The sequence below is a fragment of the Mus caroli genome, chromosome 9, assembly GCF_900094665.2.
Source record: "Mus caroli chromosome 9, CAROLI_EIJ_v1.1, whole genome shotgun sequence".
In the NCBI taxonomy this organism is placed as follows: Eukaryota; Metazoa; Chordata; class Mammalia; order Rodentia; family Muridae; genus Mus; species Mus caroli.
Window position 1 is genome coordinate 94,878,124 of NC_034578.1, and position 21,144 is coordinate 94,899,267.

Genomic DNA, 21,144 nt, shown 5'->3' on the forward strand with positions numbered 1-21,144 from the left:
CAGAGCCCACGTTTGTCTCAGGCTCCACCTTCTGAGACTTTGTGGCTGTCTTTCAGCTCAGTCTCCTCAGCGTGGGCAGAGCTGAACGAAACTCCTTGAGGTTGCCTTATGGACCAAATAGGTTTGGGGCATAGGTGCCCAGCAGTGGTGGTTACAGTAATGTCCACTCTCAGGCTAAATACCAATATATGAGGTCCAATGCCCCCTCATGGGGAGTATCAGGCCTGTTCCTAGGCTTTGAGCTCACCGGCTTTTGAAGGAAGAACATAGTCACAGCTCCTATGAAAGGCTTGTCCACCAGCAGGGGCTCCAGAATGACACGCAGGGTCCCCTGCAACTGAAAGGCACAGAGAGCTGTGAGGGACCAGACCTCCTTTCTTCTCATACCTGCCACTCAGTTCATGAGACCTCATTATCACCCATGCCAATGCCACTGTCAAGGCCACCTGGGCCATGTACTGTCACTGAAAGGCCCATAGCTTATGTTCAGGGGCCTGTACATAGCTATGACCCTGCTGCTGGCCACCAAGAGCCACGAACTAATTATGTAGGCAGCTGGGGTGGCTGGGACACTGACGTGACTTCCAAATCTTGTCATGGATTCTGGTGAGGGACATTTCCACCTCCCAGACTACCTGGATCTCAGCGATGGCTCTCCCTCACTTCCCTAGGCATCCAAAGCCTTTGGAGACTTGACAGGTGGTTCCTGAGCCCAAGGAACAGTAAGGTTAGTGAAGCCCAGGGCCACTTGCTGGCTATGTGACCTCATAGCTGCTCCCAGGATGTCACCAACCCATCCATGTCTGGTACCATCATGTCCTTCCCAGCCCTGTTCCAGGGTGAGCTGTTTCCACTTCCCAGAGCCCACTGTGGGGGCTGCGGCAGTCGAGCCTCCTCGCTCACCTGGACGCCACTCACACCGCCACGGATCTTCTGAAGTTCCACGCTGATCTCACAGTCCCCGATGTAGCTGAAACAGAAAGAGTGAAGGCAGGAGAGGGAACAGCAGGCAGGACACTTACCCAGTGCCCCACAGCCACAGTCCTTGTTGCTGGCCATCAAGTCCCAGTTATCACCCAGCATGTCACTCATACCATAGCCTCAGACTTTCTTGGCCCCTCCCAGACTCCTGAACCTGACAGCTTAGGCATACCCCCACCTTTGTCTGTGACAACAGTGTCCTGAGATACTCCTAGCCCCAGGGCACCCATGGATGAGAAGAAGGGACTTCTGGTAAACACACTGTCCCTCTAACACTTCTGGGTCCCTGACCATGGGGACACAGGTTGTGTGAACCCGGGAACACTACACTTCTGTGTCTGGCCAAGGCCAAGGAATACGAAACTCTGAGAAGGAATGGCAGCCACGGGGGCTAGGTTCTGTCCTCTTAGCACACCTCCAGACAGACTTACTGCTTGAATCTCCCTTCCTGACCCCAAGGCCATCGTGAGCCTCACATGAAAGATGCCCACGGCCAGCGCAGTACACTGCCCACTGAACAGTCACTACTAAGAGTTGACCCTTTAGTTTCCCTGATATGTCAGAGGGCAGCCTCTCATCTCTGTGCTTAAAGTTCCCTGGCCTCAGCACAAATCTGTTCTTCTCTTGTCATGCCTGTTCCCTTTGGCCACCTCCTCCACAGAGGCTGCTCAGACCCTCCAGGTAAGCCCAGCCTGCAAGAAAGCTCTACTACCTGGCTGTGTTACACAGAGCTACTGTGTGTGGGGGGGTGGGGGGCAAGAAGCCAGGCTAAGGCTACAGAGTGAGCCAGAGTTGGCTATTTAGGGATAGTCATCTGCCCATCCTCTTTTCTACACCCAACCCTTTACAAAGACTTGGGTACCAGCCTGGAGGTGGCTGTGGTCCTAGGAAGGCTTTCATACCCCACAGCTGTGTGCACACAATCCACTCGGTCTCCACGCTGCTGTCTAGAGCTACCTTGCCTACATGTCCCAAGACAACCAGGACTCACCAGATCTGCAGGTCCAGGGTCACTTTCCTCCGGTTGCGTTTGTCCGTGTGTACCTTGACGCCGTTCACCTTGGGACACTGGAAAAGATGACAGAAGGGCTATGGGTCCCCTCCCTGCTTTCCCTTCCTGCCATAGCTATTTACCAGTGCTCTGTGAGGCCTTGACCTGGAGAAGCCACCAAGGAACAGTAGGGTCCTAGGTTGGCCTCATATGCCCACAGCTCAGCCCCAGACAGCAATGGAATGAGAGGAGTCAAATAAAGAAGTATGTTCTTACCGATAACTGGATATTAGCCATAAAGTACAGAATACCCATGATACACCCCACAGACCCAAAGCAGTTAAACAAGAAGGAAAACCCAAGTAAATATGCTTGAATCCCACGTAGATTGGAGAACAAAATAGTCATGGAAGCAGAGGAAGGGAGGGGTTTGGGTGGGAGAGGGTGGGGGAATAGGGGTGAAGAATCAGGTGTGGAAAGAGACAGGAGAGAGGCCCAGAAGGTCAGGAGAGAGAATGGAAATCTGCAATTGCTGGGGGTGGGAGGGTGGGCGGAATCTCAAGGCAGTCCCTGAGACCTGGGGTTAGGAGGCTCCAACATGGGTGACCTTAGCCAAGATGCCTAACAATGGGGATATGGAACCTGAAGAAACCACCTCCTATAGCCAGGCGGGACCCCCAGTGGAGGGGTAAAGACTCAAACCCACCCACAAACTTTGGATGCCAAATTTGTCCTGTCCAAAAAATAAAAAATAAAAAAATAAAATAAGTGCAGGGACAAAGATGGAGCAAAGACTGAAGGAATGGTCGGGCAACTGATAACCGGTCCAACTTGAGATCCATCCCATGGGCAAGCATCAACCCAACACTATTAATGATACGCCACTATGCTTACAGACAGGAGCCTAGCATAACTGTCCTCTGAGAGGCTCTACCCAGCAGCTGACTGAAACAGATTCAGATACCCACAGCCAAACATTGGATGGAGGTTGGGGATCCTTATGGAAGAGTTGGAGGAAGAACTGAAGGCTCTGAAGGGGATAGGAACCCCATAGGAAGACCAATAGTGTCTTCTAACCTGGACCCCTGTGAACTCTCAGAGACTGAGCTACCAACCAAAGAGCATACATGAATGAGTTGGACCAAGATCCCTGGCACATATGTAGCAGAGGACTGCCTTGTCCTGCCTCTGTGGGATAGGATGTGCTTCATCCTGCAGAGACTTGATACGCCAGGGTTGGGGGATACTGGGGATGGGGGGGCTTCACCCTCTCAGAAGCAAAGGGGAGGGGCTATGTGAGGGGAACTGGAAGAAGGGCGGTGTTTGGGATGTAAATTAGAAAGAGAGAGAGAAAGAGAAAGAGAGAGAGAGAGAGAGAGAGAGACAGAGAGAGAGAGAGAGAGAGAGAGAGACCAGTCACTCTGCCCTCACCCCCAAGGGTGGGACTTCAGGGGAAGATAGCAAGGTCTCCTGAAGAGAGTTTAACCTGAGTGTGGCTCAGGCAGGTAGGAGCTGGCCCCACATGGGCCTGAGGAGGGCCGGGTCACTGCCTGAGGGACGCAATCCTTTCTGTTTCCATCTCCCCTTCCGCCTCTGCTCACTGTTCTCTCAGGTACTCTGGTTAAGACTAATCAGTAAAAACTACATTTCATTTGCACCTGAATTAGTAATATGCATGCCACAGTGCTGAGGGGAAAGTTCACTGATCTGTTTAGCTCTTCAGAGAAAGAGGAGTATAAAGACAGGTACAAGGATCTATTTAAATTAAACACCGCAAGAGAGTAACATCTGTACAGTTTAGATGTCATTGAAAAATCCATTAAAATTTTAAATGTTTGGAAAAATTGGTAATAATTGGGGAAAAAAATCAGTCACACAAGGAAGGATTCCATTACATTTCTATCCACCCCACAGAAAGTGTCCTTTTAAAATAAATTATTGGTGTTGGAGAGATGGCTCCGTGGTTAAGAGCGCTTGCTGTTCTAGGAGACCAGGGTTTGATCCCCAGAACCTCACACAGAGGCCACCCTTCCCTCCTCCCCAGTCCTTTCTCTGGGAGCCTCTGGCACACACATGGCGCCCATAAACTCACTCAGGCACACACACCTATGTAAAATCTAAAAATGTATTAACCTCTGACTAGGTTCTCAGAGCATGAAGCATAAATACAGAAAAATGTATTAGAAGGATATGTCCAGGAGTTCATTATGAACAAAATGTTTACCCTATCTGTGACTAGTTTTCTCACATTTATTTCATATTTACTTGGTATGTTCAGTTTTAAACTCTTTGTGGTACCTGAAATTGAACCCAAGACCTTCCACGTGCTAAGCAACTTTTAATTTTATATTAGTGTTCTCTTGGACTCCCCAGAATGGTAAAAAGCTTGCACAGCCTGGCTCTGCCCTGGCCTCACTGGAGGCATGGGCCGGGGAGGGGCACTATGCTCTGTCACCGCCTCTCAGTGCCTGCTGGGAGCAGAGAATTGCTGAGCACCTCGGATGTTCAGGGACACACTTAGGGCACACATTCTATGTCAGGCAGGACAGCCCTGGCCCAGGCTCACAGGTGGACAAGGGCAGCAGGCTAGATTGTGGCTTCCACACATGGGACATTGCTCACTTCCCTTCAGAGGTCAGGCCTGTTGTTCATGCCCCACAGCAGCCCTTAGAAGCGGGTCCTTTCCTTTTATATGGTAGGCAACTGGAGCTTAGAGAAGGTAGGTCACTGACCCAAGCTAACTCAAGCACGGGGAATGCTAGAGATATTGGCAGATATGAAAGACGGGATAGGACAAATGCTCAGGGGCAACCTGGGATAACGCCATAGTCAGTGGAAAGAGGGGAAATGGGGGGGGGGGATGAGGAACGGAGAGGAGATGGGCATGATGTCCTAAGACCCTGACCTTCCTTGTGGGCCTGTCACAAACCACTAGACAAGAGGTGATCCCAGCAGGCACTGAGGTTTGCAGTGATCACCTGCCCATCTTTATGTCGAGCTGCCTCCCACAATTTCGAGAAAGAGGAGCTATTTCCCTCAGCTTCTTTCTGCTCTCTGGCCCTGGTTTCCATGGAACCTAGGAAGTTGGGTAGGAGGACAGGAGGGGAGGACTGTGCACTGAGGCTGACAGGCAGGGGCTATGGCTCTCTGGGGCCCAGAGGGATCCTTGTAATCAAGTGGCTGACCTGGTCTGGGAAGAACTGGGAAGTAAGGATGGAGAAAAGACTGCCCTGCAAGTCCAGGCTGACCTCAATGGGGCAGTACCAACCTTCTGCCCAAAGTAGAGCTTGGTGAAGGTGAAGGTTCTGAGGTGGATGCTCTTCTCCCGGATCTTGGGCTCCAGCTTCTCCCGGACCTTGTTCTCCATGATCATGCTTAGGTAGGGCCAGATCTGTATGATGATCTGCAGGGAAGGACAGAAGCCCTTGGAGGGTCAGACCCGTGCTGCAGACTGCAGATCCTCTGCAGCCTGGCCCCATGGGTAGAGTCCACAGCCCTCATGTTGCCTGCCCACTAGACTCCCACATAGCCATCAATCCATTCTGCAAACACCCAAGGTCAGCAGCAGGTCCCACTGCCAGGCAGAGGCTGAGGTGCACTTTGCAGGGTACCATGGAAACACACTTCCATTTAATTCAGTAATACAAAGACATTAGATTTGAGCTAAACCACATCCTTCCTCTTGCATTGTAGCTGATATACAGAGTAACAGATGTGAAGGGTTTAAGGAAAAAAAAAAAAAAAAACAGTGACAGAGGAGACTGATGAATTGTTTCCGGTGGGTATAATTTCTAAAAGCCAGCAAAGGTGGCCTTTGGTCCATTGCTGCACCAGGATGAGTCACAGGGCTGGTCTGAGAGCCACTTTTGGGACCAAGTTCCTTCTGATACAAGGGCCACCTGTACCCTTGCTCTAGTCCCTATGCAAATATCAAGTGTACTTATATAAACCCAGATAGTCTAGCATGCTACACACCCAACTGGTTGGTACAGCCTATGGCTCCTATGAACCTGCCCATCAAGTTACTGAGGTGAACGAATACTACAGGTCACCTGTAGTCATAGGTCTACACAGAGGAAGTGTTTGTAAACAGAGCCGAGCCTAGAAAAGACATGGCTGAAACACTAGGCAGGAAATGCTCAGCGCCATTACAATCAATGGGACCACTACAGTGTTTTGGTTCATTGTCGACAAAAAATGATGTCGTGCAGACACGGCTATACAATGATCATATTTTCCCAAAATGATATTGCCACAATGTTTTTAATTTTTTAAATCATGTGTGTGTACATGTGTTTATGTGCGTGTGTGCGTGTGTGCATGCGTGTGTGTGTACTTGCACCATAGCACTCATATGAGGTCAAAGAGTCTGTTCTCCCCAACCATGTGCGTTACAGGGGTGGCCAAGCCTCTTTACCCACTGGGCTATTGCACTATCAAGGCACAGTGTTTTTAACTGACCTATAGATTCTCTCCATTTCCTTTTTTAGCAGTCATGGACATTTTCTATTTTAGCAGATGTGAAGTGAAGATGTTGGGTCACAGGGGCAAGTGACAGTAGGAGTGCAGGCTTTAGGCTTCAGTATAAAGGTGCCCCTCCCCCACTGTGTTCCTTCACATGATCACAGCAGAGCCTGAAGTTATAGGACCTGGGGCTCATCTGCCCACTTTCTCAGAGGCCTCTCCCATGCCATCTCCCTGTGTTCTCCAGAGCTTCTGGCACACACCCTCATACGAAGTTCACATCCACAGCTGCCTCCAGGGCCACACAGCATTCAGTGTCAACGCAGGCTTTGCAGTGACCATGACCTAGCTGGCATGCACAGGAAGGGCCCTGCAGAGGGCATCCTAGAAGCCTGGTACCCAGCTATTCACCATAGAACCCAGGTCACTCCTATAGCAGGGAGCCATTTCCTCTAAACTCTTCCTGGAGGCTGGGGGCAGTTTCTGATGCACTTGGAAATGAGATTTCCAGGAATGTGAGGTTCTCAACCTTAGCTTAACAACCGTAAGGAGTGTTGGCTAGTACCTGACCTAAGTGAGTGCTGCTGTGGTCCAAGTCTCCTCCAGGGTTAAGGAGAGTCTGAGAGTCAGGAGTCTACAGGAACAGGCTGCAGGGGAGCCCTCACAGGTCATGCCAGGGGCATGGGACTCAGGTTGCTCATCTGGAAAGTCAGGGTTCCTGATGCACATGGGTCAGAGGCAGGACATGGAGCAGTTATGGCTAACAAGGCGGAGTTCCCTTAGGTGGCCTTCTGCCAGTGACCCATACTCACCCCGGGCCTAGGCAGGGATCAGAATCACTTCCATTTCACAGAGAAGGAAACTGGCTCAGAGAGGTTGGGCAAACTGTCCAAGGTTTCACAGCAGTGGTTTTACAGCTGGGCTAGGAGCCACATGGAATCCAGATGCCGTGTCTAATTGGCATGGTCCTTTACTTAATGGTCTCAAGGGGAGGGAAATAAGGATTGTACTTTTCTCTATAAATTTTCTCTACTTTTTTTTTTTTTTAGCTCTTTCCCCTCAGTTCAGATATTAATTAAAAACTGATTAAAAGGGGTGGCAGGAGGAGGAAAGGGAGGAAGATTTTTCTGTGAATGAACCAATGGGGGACACCTGTCACTCAAGCTCTGCATAGAAGGGCCTGTCACTCAAGCTGAGCAGTGGAGGAGACTACCACTCAGGCTCCATAGTAGAGGAGCCTGTCACCCAAGCTCAACCTGTCACTCAAGCTGGGCAGTGAAGGGGCCTCTCTGTCCATCCCTTACAGGAGAAGTACTGTCTGAGGTTTGGGTCTGCATAGCGATTCCACCAGCATTGCTCAGGGACTCCAATGGTGAGTAACTGAAGGGCTGCAGTGGGGATGCCCAGGCCTGCAAGGACTCCAGCTGCCCTGTCTGCCCCCATCCCTGTCTGCCCCCCATCCCTGCCCACCCACAGCCTTACCTTATTGGCCCACTCCACACGCTCCACATCTGGGAAATGTATCTAGAAAAGAGAAACCCCAAGAGGAATTTAGGCAAGAGCCACATGCCCCTAGCAAGAGGCCTGGTAAAGTCGGGTCCTGCTGCCTGGAAGGTAGGTGGCTCTGTGAGTTCCCACCCCTTGCCTATGTCTGGGCTCCTCCCTCTGCAGAGGTCACACGGATGCCCTCAGTATCCACCACACAACTGGCCCAGGCACTTCACAGCCAGTTTTCTCTAACTCTGCTTTGATTTCACAGAAGTGCCTTCTAGGCCGGAGGAAGACTCTGGGAATTTCTCTTTCCCCTTGGTCTCCAGTCCACCTATGGTAAGGCACACTGGAGACCGCTCCTTTGCTCATGCGCTATACACCCCACCCCTCACTGCCACTCCTCCTGGTCAATAAGCAAGTTTGCACCTCACAAATTTTATTTATTCATTTCAAGGAGGCAAGCGATATATTTTATGTCCACAACAACACCACCCAGCAAATACAAAACTTAGCTAAACAAAAAAGAAATTCAGAATTTTATCAGGAAATGTCACCACTCCTTGACAGCCATCTTCAATAGGGTGCCATTTTCATAGCCACTAGGGGGTGGTGTGTGGCCATAAAGTACCTACTATCCTTCTCTTTACTCTCGGGAGTCCCCACCCATGCCCCTGTCTCCAGCAAAGAGGACCCACGGGCCTTGTCACATAGCCACTTAGCTTCCTCTAGCTCCCAGCCACTCTTCCTGCTCCTGGTGGGGTCCCAGGATGCAAATTCACCTCCACATGACTTGCCTTAACCCTGTGATATCCTCTGGGCCTCTTAGTCCAACCACCCACCAAGGTCCTGCACATGCTCGTTTCTGGGGTGTCAAACAGTCACCCTCACTCAACCTTCCCTGTTTTCTGGGACTGCTGTTTGTCACTATTTGTCCCACACTTCACTTCTGGGTTCCCCAAGTAGAGAACAGATGTCCCTCTTGGGTGTCTGATGGCTTTCCGTTGTAAAATTCAGTACACTTTATTGAGTATTGGTCTCACACCCTCTCCCCACCAGTCTGGAAATGCGTAGCTCCCGGCTGCAACCTTCCCCTATCATAGAATGTCCTAATAAACACTTGTGGGATGAAGGAACATGAATGAACGTTGAATGGATACATGCAGGCATGAAGGTAAGACTCTTGCTCTCAAAGAGTACTCAGGGCTGTGAGGGAAACAGTATGCAGAGAACAGACCAGCTGAGCACAGGGCAAGATAGAGACAGAATGAAAGGTCAGGAGGGGTCCTTCAACCCAGCCCTTACTGGCACAATTGATTTTTTTTGCTGGACCATTTGCTCTCCATCCAAAGCCTGCCATAATTCCTGCTCTGGCACACAGTGGGTGTGGATCCTTCCACATTCCCTACCCAGGTAGTTCTACATCCTTGGGAGCTGAGTTGTCCTGTGTCTGGACCCTGGAGGTTGATCCAGCCTGGCAGGTCTAATGATGGCCACCCACGGGAGCTGCCCAAGAGTAGATTCCTAAACCGCCCGGCACCGCCTGAATCAGAGTGCACTGGGGTGGGGCCCTCTGACTTATTTTTAACAAGCTTCTGCAGTGATTCCAGAGCTCAGTCGGGGCTGGCTCTGAGATATCAAGGAACAGCCCACGCCTTGTGTTATGGTGACCCACACCCGAGAGTGTGGGAGCAACAAAACGATCACACTCACATTCCTGAAGTTGCCATGGTCCCTCTCTTGGCTTACCAAACCTGCCTTCCAAGCTCTTTACCAAAAGGCCATTCACAGGTGGCCCCTGGACAGCAATTCCATCTTACAATACAAGACGGCTAATGCATCCACTCTGGTGCATACTCCAGGGGCTGGGGGTGCTCCCTCAGCCGGGATCTCAGCACCCATCTTCAGCCTGGTGAGTGGGCACACAGGAGCCAATCCTCTGCACCCAGTGGACCAGAGACAGAAGCCTGACGTTAGCAGGCTCTGGTGTGGAAAGGCCGTCAGCCTCTTTCCCATGAGAACTGGTCTTTTTCCATCTTTCTGAAGAAGCCTCTCCCCATGCCAAATTCTCAAGGCTACCCTAAGTTTTTGTCTGTGGCTTGTATATTCAGAACTTACTCTCCTGGGCTGGTGAGATGGCTCAGTGATTAAGAGCACTGACTGCTCTTGCAGAGGTCCTGAGTTCAAATACCAGAAACCGCGTGATGGCTTACAACCATCTGTAATGAGATCAGATGCCCTCTTCTGGTGTGTCTGAAGACAACTACAGTGTACTTACATATAATTAACAAATAAATTTTTAAAAAAAACCATACTCTCCCTGGAATTTTTTTAATGGGATAAGGTTAAGGATATAATTTTATGTCTCTGTCTCACTTTACCTAAGGCAGTCTTGACCACCATACAACAAAGCTGGGTGCGCACACCCTTCCTGCATGGTCTGGAGTGCATCTCTAGTCAAGCTTCAACCCCACTGGTGGGTTTGCCTCTTCACACTTTCAGTTACCATCTTCTCAAAATGACCTGGGGCAGAGAGATCCTCACTTTTTGTTTTCCAAACTTAGATAGTGGCACCAGCGTTAGAGGCATTGCTGTGATAAAACACCTGAGGCAATCAGATTATAAGGAAGGAAAGGTTTACCTCAGCTCCCCAAGCCCCAGGATCCCATCAGAGAACACCCACAATGTACTAACTTCCTTCCAGATTAGTCCATTGTAGAAAGTATTTGTTCCCCCACAGGAATACTGGTCAGATAACATTTTCTTGCAGTTATTTAAAAAAAAAAAAAAAAAAAAAGTCAGCGTTTTACTGTCTGAGAAACTTTGCTAAAAATTAATAGTTCTAATTGTTTCTTGGTTTTCCTAGGTTATTTATTGGATTTTAGTCATGTATTTATTTCTTTTAGGCAGGGCCTTATGAGGCTCCAAAGTTGCTACATAGCTAAGGCTGGCTTTCAGTTCCTGAGCCTCCCACTTCTGCCCTCACAGGCCGGGATACAGATACAAGCTTTCTCTCATTTCCATCCCCAGTAACAATCCTTATCTTCCTTTCTAGCTGCCCGTGCCTTCCACATTTCCTGGGCTTTACCTTATCAGCCAGCGCCTACCTTTGATAAGCAGCAGTGGGGGGAAAAAAAAAATCTAGTGTCTCTGCCTGGGTTCAAGGAAAGGCTCTCGGGTCAGCTCGTGTCAAAGTAGGGGAGAGCTCTCCCAATCTCCTGTGTGCTTTCATTACACAAGGGCATTTAGGATATCCTAACAGTGTCTATTGTCTACTGAGATAACCTTGACCTTTCATAGTTACCCCATGAGCGTCTCCGCTAAAGTGGCCATGTGTTTTAAACAGAGCCGGCTCTCACTCAACAAGAGGGGACCGTGCATGATGCTGGAAACCTAGCCATCTACCCAGGACTGTGAAGTCCTGGATCTTGGAGGAGAACCAGTAACTGTGACTTAACTAAACCAGCATAAACCTTAACTACATTCTAAATATTTGTCCCGATACCCACAGGAAAGTGTAGTCCTTACCCTTTATCAAGGAAACTTCTCTCCACCACAGATGGAGACCATTACAGGAGAGTACAAGCAGCCAACAGATACAGCTACAAAACAACCCCTGCACCTAAGGCTCTGGGGCCATTTGCAGAAGAGGGAGCAGGGACAGACAGTAACAGTCAGAGGATCAAAGCCCATCCCACCCCACCCGTGTGTGTGTGTGTGTGTGTGTGTGTGTGTGTGTGTGTGTGTGTACATTCATGTAGAAGCCAGAGGCCAATACCTGGAGTATTCCTCAGTCATGCTCCATCTTAAATTTCAAGATGGGGTCTCTCATTGAACCTGAAGCTCACCAGTTCAGCTAGATCATGGGTTCTGTTCCCAGCACCCACACAGTGGCTCACAATCGTCCCTAACTCCAGTTCTAGGGAATCTGATGCCCTCTTCTGACCTCCCTGGGCACCAAGCACACACATGGTGTGCATACACATGTGTTGACAAAACACACACGAAATAAAATGAATAAACCTAGTAAGAAAAAATGCATAGATTTTTAAGATTTCTATAGCTCTCTACTGCTGTTTAATATTATTTCTTTATGGTGTGAACCAAGACGGAATCTATTGATAATTCTTCAGTGGGCTGGTACACAAGTAACTTCTGTGACCGCTCCAAAGGTGATTTGTTAATTATGTCTTACTAATATGTTCTGCATTGTGTTATTTGTTGCTTGATCAGCTGTTCTCAGAGAGGGACAGGGAAGGATTTCCAAGCCCATTCACTTCCCCATGGCCGTTGCCAGCTTGGACTTCAGGTTTGTATTGTGAAATCCATTTGCCGGTGATGGCATCTAATTAGCACCCTGTGCGAGCATGCATCACCCTTTACGGCCTTCAGACTTGTGTTAAACTCCATGTTGTCTAATGTGACAGCTGCTAAGTTAAGTCTTTTCTCGTTGCCAGGTTGCTCAGTTGTGGCTTTTTCTATGCCATTTTCAACATTTTTTAAAAATGATTTTGAATCGTGTGTGTGTGTGTGTGTGTGTGTGTGTGTGCATATGGAATAGGTATACCTAAGTGCAGAGTCTGAGGAGGCCAGAAGAGAGCTGTGGGTACAGGCCCATGTTGTGGGCATTCAACACGGATGCTGGGAGCTGAGCTCAGGGCCTCTGCATAAACAGTAACTTCTCTTAACTGTGGGACCCTCTCTCCTGCCCTCAACAGTTTGGTTTTCATAAGTTTTCCTTTTATTAGTTTATGAAAAAAATTAGATTTGGGACTGGTTGGCGATGGCAGTTGGTAAAGACACCTGCTGCTAAGGCCTGATGATCTGAATTCATTCCCTAAAACTCATGGTAGAAGGAGAGAGCCAACCCTCCCGAGTTATCTTTTGTTTCCACTTGTTTACACACACACACACACACACACACACACACACACACACACACACACACAGAGAGAGAGAGAGAGACAGAGACAGAGACAGACAGAGACAGAGACAGAGAGACAGAGAGAGACAGACATACAGATAGACAGAAAGACAGCACAAAAATAAGAAAATAAAATAGGAAGTTTAGAGTCTTTACAAACCAACCAGGTCCCATTATGATATTTTAAACTGCCCTTAACTCTCTCCCTGCTTCTTCCCGTCCCTCCTTCCCCCATGCCCCCTCCTCCCCTGTGCTCTCACCCCCACCCCCGAGAACCTCCTTTCCACTCTCATGTCTTGTACAGCTTTTATGCCTCGCCCCTTTCTTAACCCTCCTGCTCCTCTCTCACAGTCTCCTGTTGAGTTCCATAGTCTGCAGCCATGCTCACATCTCTTTGTTTGCATAAACAGAAACACTAAGTGTTAGGATCCACTCACCAGAGAGCATGTGATTTTTGTCTAAGACTTGGTCACCTTATTTAATACCTTCCAGTCCCACCTATTTTCCTGAAATTATTACAATTCAATTTTTCTTAATAGCAGAGTAAAATCCCACTGTGTATATACACCACTGTTATGTTATTATCCATCTGTCATAGGCTAGACGTCGAGGCTGGGTCCATTCCTTCGCTACTGTGAATACTGCAGCAATAACTGGGATGTGCAGCTGTGTCTATGGTGGCACACAGACCCTCTGGGTATCCACCAAGGAGCAGTGTAACTGGGTCAGATGGTTGTTCTAGTCTTAAGTTTTGGAGGAAGCTCCCCGATTTCCCTAGTGTATACTCCACACTAGAGTATACTCCTGCCAGCAGTAGATAATGAGGCCCATATCCTACACGCTGGTCAGCATTTGCTATTTGTTTTTGTGATCATAGCCATTCTGACTAGGGTAAGATGGAATCTCAAAATGGTTTTGATTTGCATTTCCCTGATGACTAAGGATGCTGAACATATTCACTGGCCTTTTTGTGTTTCTTCTCTCGGGAACGATCTGTTCATTTCATTAGCCTGAATATTAACTGGCAGTTTTATGTTTTTGATGAACTTTTGCAGTTCCTTACCTATGATAGGTTATCAATCCTGCCTGGGGTATTAGCTGGCACAGACTTCACCCATTCTGTGGGCTGTTTCCCCTGCTGCTACTTACTCTTGCTGTGCAGAAACATTTTAACTTTGAGTGGTTACATTTGTTGCTTCTTGTGCTGTTAGGAGTCTCATGCAGAAAGTTCTTGCCTAGACCTACAACTTCTTCCACTTGTAATCCCTTTGTTCTCCTCTAGCAGTTTCAGAGTTTGGGTTTTTTTTTTTTTTTTTTTTTTTTTTTTTAAGTCTCTGCTGCGTCTTTGGTTGATTTTGAGCATCGTGTGAGATGCTGGTTGGCTATCCAGCATCCCTGCATATTTGTTGAATACACTCTCCTTTCCCCCCCAGTGTATGCTTTCTTAATTTTTAGATTTATTCATTTTATTCTACATGAATTTGCCTGCATGTGTGTGTACATAGTGTGCATACATGTAAGTTACCTGCATATGTGTGTGCATAGTGTACATGCTTGGCATGGTACTTGCAGCTGATGGCTCTCTGGCGTTTCCTAAGTAGAGTTCCTTCACCAGAAGACAGACTCAGCTCTCTCCTGCCAGAAACCCATTAGACTAAAGATAGGACCGAGCTCTAAGCCTGGGTCAGCAGGACTGACCTGGAATGTGGGCAAGATCAGGGTTCCCCAGATGGAGGAGACTTTGAACCAACCCAGTTGTGATCAGCCATCGTAAAGCTGGCTCTCCTAGGCAGCTGATGGCAAGATGCCTACAGAGCTGATGGAGGCGGGCTAGCCAGGAAGTGGAGCACTACCAGCCTGAGTGCTTGGGTCACCATGGAAACAGAAAGCAGGGAGCCATAGCCCAAGCTTAAGAGCCATTGAGCATACTCTTGCAGCATTTAGAGGCAGCAGAACCTAACAGGAAAACATCCCTTACCTGGGGCCTTTTCACAGCAAGGGTTTGATTGGCATCTCCCCTGAGTTGCTGAAGCACCAGGATAGTCTGAAGAGACATGGGGCTTTAGTTTTCATCCTTATCTAACTGTGTGTGTGTGTGTGCTCATGAGCCTATGAAACCACAGAGAAATGATAACATGTATTATCTTTCTGTTACACTCACATAAAATTCCCAAGTTTCGGAGGAGCAGAGAGGGCAGCAAAGGAAGATAGAGGGTGGCTCAACACGGGACAGAGACCCTCGACCACAGAGCTTCTGTTCCAGTGCTCCAGGAAGAGGAGTCTCTGGGATCTTTCTGGAAGTGGTTCTCAGACATTTACAGAAAATCAAAGCAGGAAACCTCCGGGGATGTTCTGTAAGCTGGGGGCTTTCTCTTAGGCCCTCAGGGGTTCTGATTCCAGAAGGCTGGCCTCCACACGCCCAAGCACGCCCCAGGCATGGTTCTGATCTTGGTGGTGGGTGGGGAAGAACAAGGAGGCCATGCTTTCCTGATTGAGGGTGTTGGGGGAGTCTTCTCAGACTGAGGAGGAGGCAGTTCCTCTTTGGCCTCTGGCCTTGCTTCCAAAGTCAGTGCCTGGATGTCAGCTCTCCTGGGTGACATAGCAGTCACTAAATGTTTGCCCTCTGGGTCTTAGCTCTTCCTTTACAGGGCCCTTCTAGGAAGAGCTGGAAGGCAAACTCTGGGTATGATTGCTGTGACTTTGCTTGCCCTACCAGACCTGCCTCTGCAATGGAGAGTGTAGCCAATGGTCTTTGGCCTCAGATTAATTTCTGCTCTGCTCATATACATGGTCCAGGGATACAGGAAGTAAGGCTACCTCTAAGTGTGTTAGGGCTCTGGCCAGCTTCATTCCCAAAGAAACTTGTACACTATCCCAAACCATGCACCACAGACAAGACTGTGTCTTTCAAAACAGGCCTGGTACATGGCCCAACTCCCAGGGCCATCCCTGGGGTGCATGGAGAAGCCAGAAAGTCAGAGGACAACTTGGGGGAGCCAGTTCTCTCCAACATATGAGTCCTGGGAATCAAATTCATGCTGATAATTTTACCAATGACAGTTGACTAGAGGTAATGAGAGTTTGAGGAGGAAAACCTGAGCAAGCTCAGATTCAAGTCAAATCCTCAAGCAGACAGAGTCTGTCTTAGACACTGTACCCATCTTTAGGTGGAGATGTCTAAAACCTACTTAATACAACCTTTGGGGACAGTGATTCCAAAGCAGTGAGGAAATAGAGCCCAGAGTGACTATAAAGTCTCATCTTGAAGGGTCTGGTTTGAGTGTCTGAGTCTCTATGGAGGCTTGGACCACTGGACCTTCTCAGGAGGAGGCAGGATGCTGGATGAGGCATCACTTAAAGAGTCTTCCTGTCTCTAGGTGGATTCTGCTTCCTTCCTCTCATAGGGTTGATAACTCCTTCTATGAAACAGTATAGATAGGTCTAGGCATGCATGCACATGCATGCACATGTGCGCGCGTGTGCGCATGCATGCACATGCACACACACACACACACACACACTTACTTGCTTGCTGGCTCAAACCAATGCTGCTATCCGCATCTCAAGGTCAGATGAGACCTTGGGTAGTACCATTTTGGGTACTATGCAGAGACGTTTTGCAAAAGCTAGCCACTGGTCCTCATGCTGCTGCGACTGGGACTGGAGACCACACAGCAGGGGCTGATCCAGAGCTTTTTTGGGAGATCAGTCCCCCGATTTCCCTCACTTTTCTCAGGGGGAGGCACGGCCCCTAACTTTCCCCCTTTTTGTTACCAGGAGGCAAATATTTAGTCATGAAAACTCCCATTTTTACTTTTCGTTTTGAGACAGATCTCATTAAACAATCCAGGCTAGACTCAAACTTGCTGCCCTCCCTCCTCACCCTCTTGAATCTGGAGACTGCAGGCGTGTGACACACCTGGCTGACAACTACTTTTAAATTGACCCCTTTCTGCTTTAAATTACCCTGCTAAACATGCTCTCAGAAAAATAATTGCTCTGCCAACCTGTCTGGCCCTATCCTGTAATCCGCAAGCTCTTAATAACACACCCAGCTAGCAAACTGGTCTAAACCAGCTGGAACTGAACAGAAAGATCAGCTGGAACTCCAATAGTGGCCATCAATGACCTGATCGATGCCCAGCAGCCTGCTAAGGATAAGGACTCAGAACTGTCCACAAAGTAGGTTTTCTCAGATGTGATGTGCACGTGTTACGCTTGTGCATGTGTGTGCGTGGGTATATGTGCATATGTATGTGAACCAGAAATCAACACTGGGTGCCTACCCTATTTTTTAAAACCTTTTTGGTTTTTAGTATTTAATTTATGTGCATTAAAGTGTGTGTGTGTGTGTGTGTGTGTGCGTGCGTGCACATGCATGCCTAAATGCATATATGTACAAAGTGTGCAGCAGGCACCAATGGAGGTCAGACGAGGCATTGAGTCCCTTGGAACTAGAGTTGCAGATGGAGTGCGCTGCCATGTGTGTGCTGGTCACCAAATTAAGGTCTTCTTCAAGAGCAGTCAGTACTCTTAACCACTGAGCCATCTCTCTAGCCCCCACCTTATTTTCTGAGGCAAGGTCTCTCACTCGACCTGGGGCTCACCATTTGACAAGCCTGGCTACCCAGTGAGTTTCAGAGGTCTACCGTTCTATACCCCAGCAATGAGGTAACAGACAGACGAGTGGCCACACTCAGTTTTTATGTGGGTCTGAGTTCAGGTTCTCATGCTTGCAAAGGAAGCACTAACCACTGGGCCATCTCCCCAGCCCCTGAGCGGGTATTCCAGGAGCCCTCAGTGATAGTGTAAGCTGCCAGAAAGGTCGGTGAGCTAGACAGGTTTGACAATACCTAGAGGTTAAAATCATTATCTTCTTGCTCATCAGACTAATAAAGGCCTGAAAATAATAGCCACTGAGGCTGGTGAGTGGACAATGACCTGGACAAATGTCTCCTTAAATGTTTGTAAGCTTGAAGGAGAGCTAGTGTCAAACTTTCTTCTACATATTTACCTTTCTACCCGTACATTAGTAAGACTCTCAACCCTCATCAGAGAAACTTCTTGCAGTGAAGAGCAGTTAAAGGGCAGAGACTCACGACTGGTCCGAGTGCCGAGAGTAAGTGGACCTTAAGTGGGCCATCCACGCTCCCAAGATCAGGGAACATCACAGAAGAAGGGGCAAGAAGATCATACGAGTCTGCAGTTGCAGAGAACCTGCTGCAAAACAGGGTCTTTGGGGCCTGACAGAACCATTGCCCTCGTGAATGTGGAGCCCCTGCGGTTGCCTGATTAAGACCTGCGCAAGATCAAGCCAGTCAAAGCTTCAGCATGGACGGGGAAGTGGTCACAAATCCCACCCCTAGCTGAGGAGCTACCGGTAGCTGAAAGCTGCTGGAATAGGCCGTTAGTTTGTTTCAGAGTGCAGCCATGCTCTACCAGGGGATGGTCCTAAAGCCATGCTCTACCAGGGGATGGTCCTACAACCAGGCACATACAGGCGGCACCAGCATGGCACTCACATCATATCAAAGAACCTTCTTCTTGCACTAGACTACAAGCAGGACCCACAGCCAGTCAAATGCAGAGGATAGGTGCCCATGGGGTACCTATGGGATGATCATGGGACATCTGTAACACAACCTCACACCCAAGGTTCAGGAAACACTGTAAAAGGTGGGCCAGAAAGACTGGAAGAGCCTAGGGACAAGGACTGCTTCATGACCGTTTCTTCTGGTCAGGACAGGAATGTTGTTCCCACATTCTCAGAAACACGGCTACCTGCCCAAGAATCACAAAGACTCTACCACTTGACAAGCAAACATGGATGCAGAACAAGTTAACAAGGCCCCAACCTCAGATGGAGAGGTAGAGGCAGTCAATGGCCGCCAAGGAAGGGAGAGGCAGTTTTGTGGTATTCCTTTTTTTAAGAATGATATCCCAATCCCAAGGTGTTAGCCTTAAACACACGCAAATAAGGGCAATATTAACTGGACTCGTAGGATATGTGTGTATAACAAAAATAAATATAGACAAAGACGTTATGCATTCAAGAGGAGGTGTTGAGTGGAGGGAGACATGGGAGGAGTTGAATGGGGAAAGAAAAGGGATGGAAAAAAATGCAAAATACAGTGTGATTTTAAAGTCATCAAATAAAAACAACCATCCAGTTGGGAGAGGTGCATGTTGGCAGAAGCTGGTCAGGGAGGAGTTAAAGTCGGAAGGCGATACGAGAAAATATATTGTTCATATGTAGGAAATTCTCAAAATAACAAGTAAAAATATGTGTTTAAAATGATCAATGATCACAAGCTTTGATAGGAGTCTACACTAGGGAATTGAGGAAAAGTGACTAAGGTCTATACAGCAGTTATAGTGTCATTAGATCAGAGGACTTTTATTTTTTATCTACTATTGTGTTTCCAGATTTTTAAATTTTATGTGTGTTTTACATGCAAGTATGTCTGTGCATCATGTGTGTGTCTGGTGCCTTCAGAGTTGAAAGAGGGAATTAAAGTCCCTGAAACTGGAGTTACAGACAACTGTGAGCTGATATGTCGGTGCTGGGAATTGAACCCAGGTGTTGTGGAAGAGCAGCCAGTGCTCTTAACTGCTGAGCCATCTCTCCAGCCCAACAGGTTTTTAACTGAGGGCTGCTGAGCGCTGAGCCCCCGAGCCAGGAGCAGAGAGGACAGAAATGCAGCAGCAGCCTTGCCTTGGGAGAGCATTCCATCTGGAGGAAAGTCAGATGCACAGTACAAGTCAGCTCAGGAGCATAAGTGCTCTGCAGGAGCCTGAGCCCAAGGAGCTGCTCTGAGGGTAAGATGTAGGAGACTCAGACTGGTAGATCAGAGGGAGAAACTCCAGGCAGACCTAGGAACCTTAGCTGGCCTTATAGGGAAACTATGAAAATACACCGTCAGTAGTAAAGAAACAGTCAAGTAACTGACCGTATAGTTATATCATAGAAAGCTTTTACTAGTGTTCTCAGAGAACGTTTTAGTAGGCTAAGACTATACAAACAATGATGATGCTGGAGAGGTGGCTTTGCAGTTAAGAGCACTGGTTGCGCTTGCGGAGAACCCACATGGTGGCCACAACTACTATAGCTGTAGTACCAGGGGATCCAACACACTCTCTGGTCTCCAAGGGCATCATCAGGCATGCATATGATGCGCACACATACATGCAAGCAAACATTCATGCCCATAAAATAGAAGTGAATCTTCTTTTAAAAGAATATTAAAAATTAAGGAACAGTAATGAGTTCATTTGGCTTTTAACTTTCACATACAGTCCGTGCACAGAAGCGTCCTCAAATAGAACCCTGTGTGGAGGACCTGTGGGCCTTCCAAGTCTACTTTTGTACCTTCTGTCCAAGGGGGATACATCTACATTCATAGATCAGAGAGGCAGGTTTTGAACTAGTTTATAACCATATATTTAAAAAAAAACCAACAATAACAAATGGCGAGGGAATATTCTAAAAGGTGTTCAACGTCCTTAGCCACTGGGAAAGGCAAATTAAAGCTACTTCAGTTGAGATGACTGTCATCAAGAAAACAAGTGACAAATGCTGGCACAGGAGGATGTGGGGAAAGAGGAAACCTTATTCGCTGCTGATGTAAACTTGTGCAGCTACTATGGAAACCTGTGTGGTGGCGGGAGGATTTCTAGTGATGTGAGGCACCTGTACCTCTCTTTGGCCTACACCACAAGGACTCCAAGTTGGCAGACCCAGAAACCCTTTGCACATCTGTTTACTGCTGCACTGTTCACAACAGCTGGGAACTGGAATTAGCAAGAAGAACAGACAGCAAAAACGTGGTCCAAATGTGTATGCACAGCCATAAAGACAGACAAAATCAAGGCCTTTGCAGGAAAATACTGGAAAGCACTGTGCTACGTGAAACAAGCCAGAAACAGACAGCTACCACGGCTTCCTTCACATGTGCGGTCTAGACTTAAAATTACACATAGGGCATATGTACACGTATGGATTTGCATATGTAGTCATGAAACCAGAAAGGGGATCGTGGGAGCGGGGGGAGGGACATAAAGGGAGTTGGTAGGGTTTTGGAAGGAGAAAAGAGGTGGGTAATATGAATACACGTGATATGAAGAAAGGGGTACCAGGGGAGGTAAGGGAACCAATGAGAGGGGAGTAGGACACCAAGGGGTGGGGCAGCAGTGTGTGGGGGGATCAGAGAGGGAGAGGGGCAGTAGGGGGGGGGACGATGAGAATAAAGTATAATGGCATACATATATGAGAAGGCCACAATGTATTTGTACTGGC

The 21,144-nt window shown here is 48.2% G+C and overlaps 1 protein-coding gene across 1 annotated transcript in view; it reads right to left on the reverse strand.

Moving 5' to 3' along the window:
* Esyt3 (extended synaptotagmin 3) overlaps positions 1-21,144 on the reverse strand; it is a 56,837-nt gene that overhangs the window by 16,423 nt on the left and 19,270 nt on the right. Inside the window, exons 4-8 of the mRNA XM_021173235.2 lie at positions 7,919-7,960; positions 5,241-5,375; positions 1,973-2,049; positions 904-970; positions 248-337 (exon numbers count right to left, since the gene is read on the reverse strand). Of these exons, the coding sequence (XP_021028894.1) occupies positions 248-337; positions 904-970; positions 1,973-2,049; positions 5,241-5,375; positions 7,919-7,960 (411 nt within the window). The remainder of the gene's footprint in view (positions 1-247; positions 338-903; positions 971-1,972; positions 2,050-5,240; positions 5,376-7,918; positions 7,961-21,144) is intronic.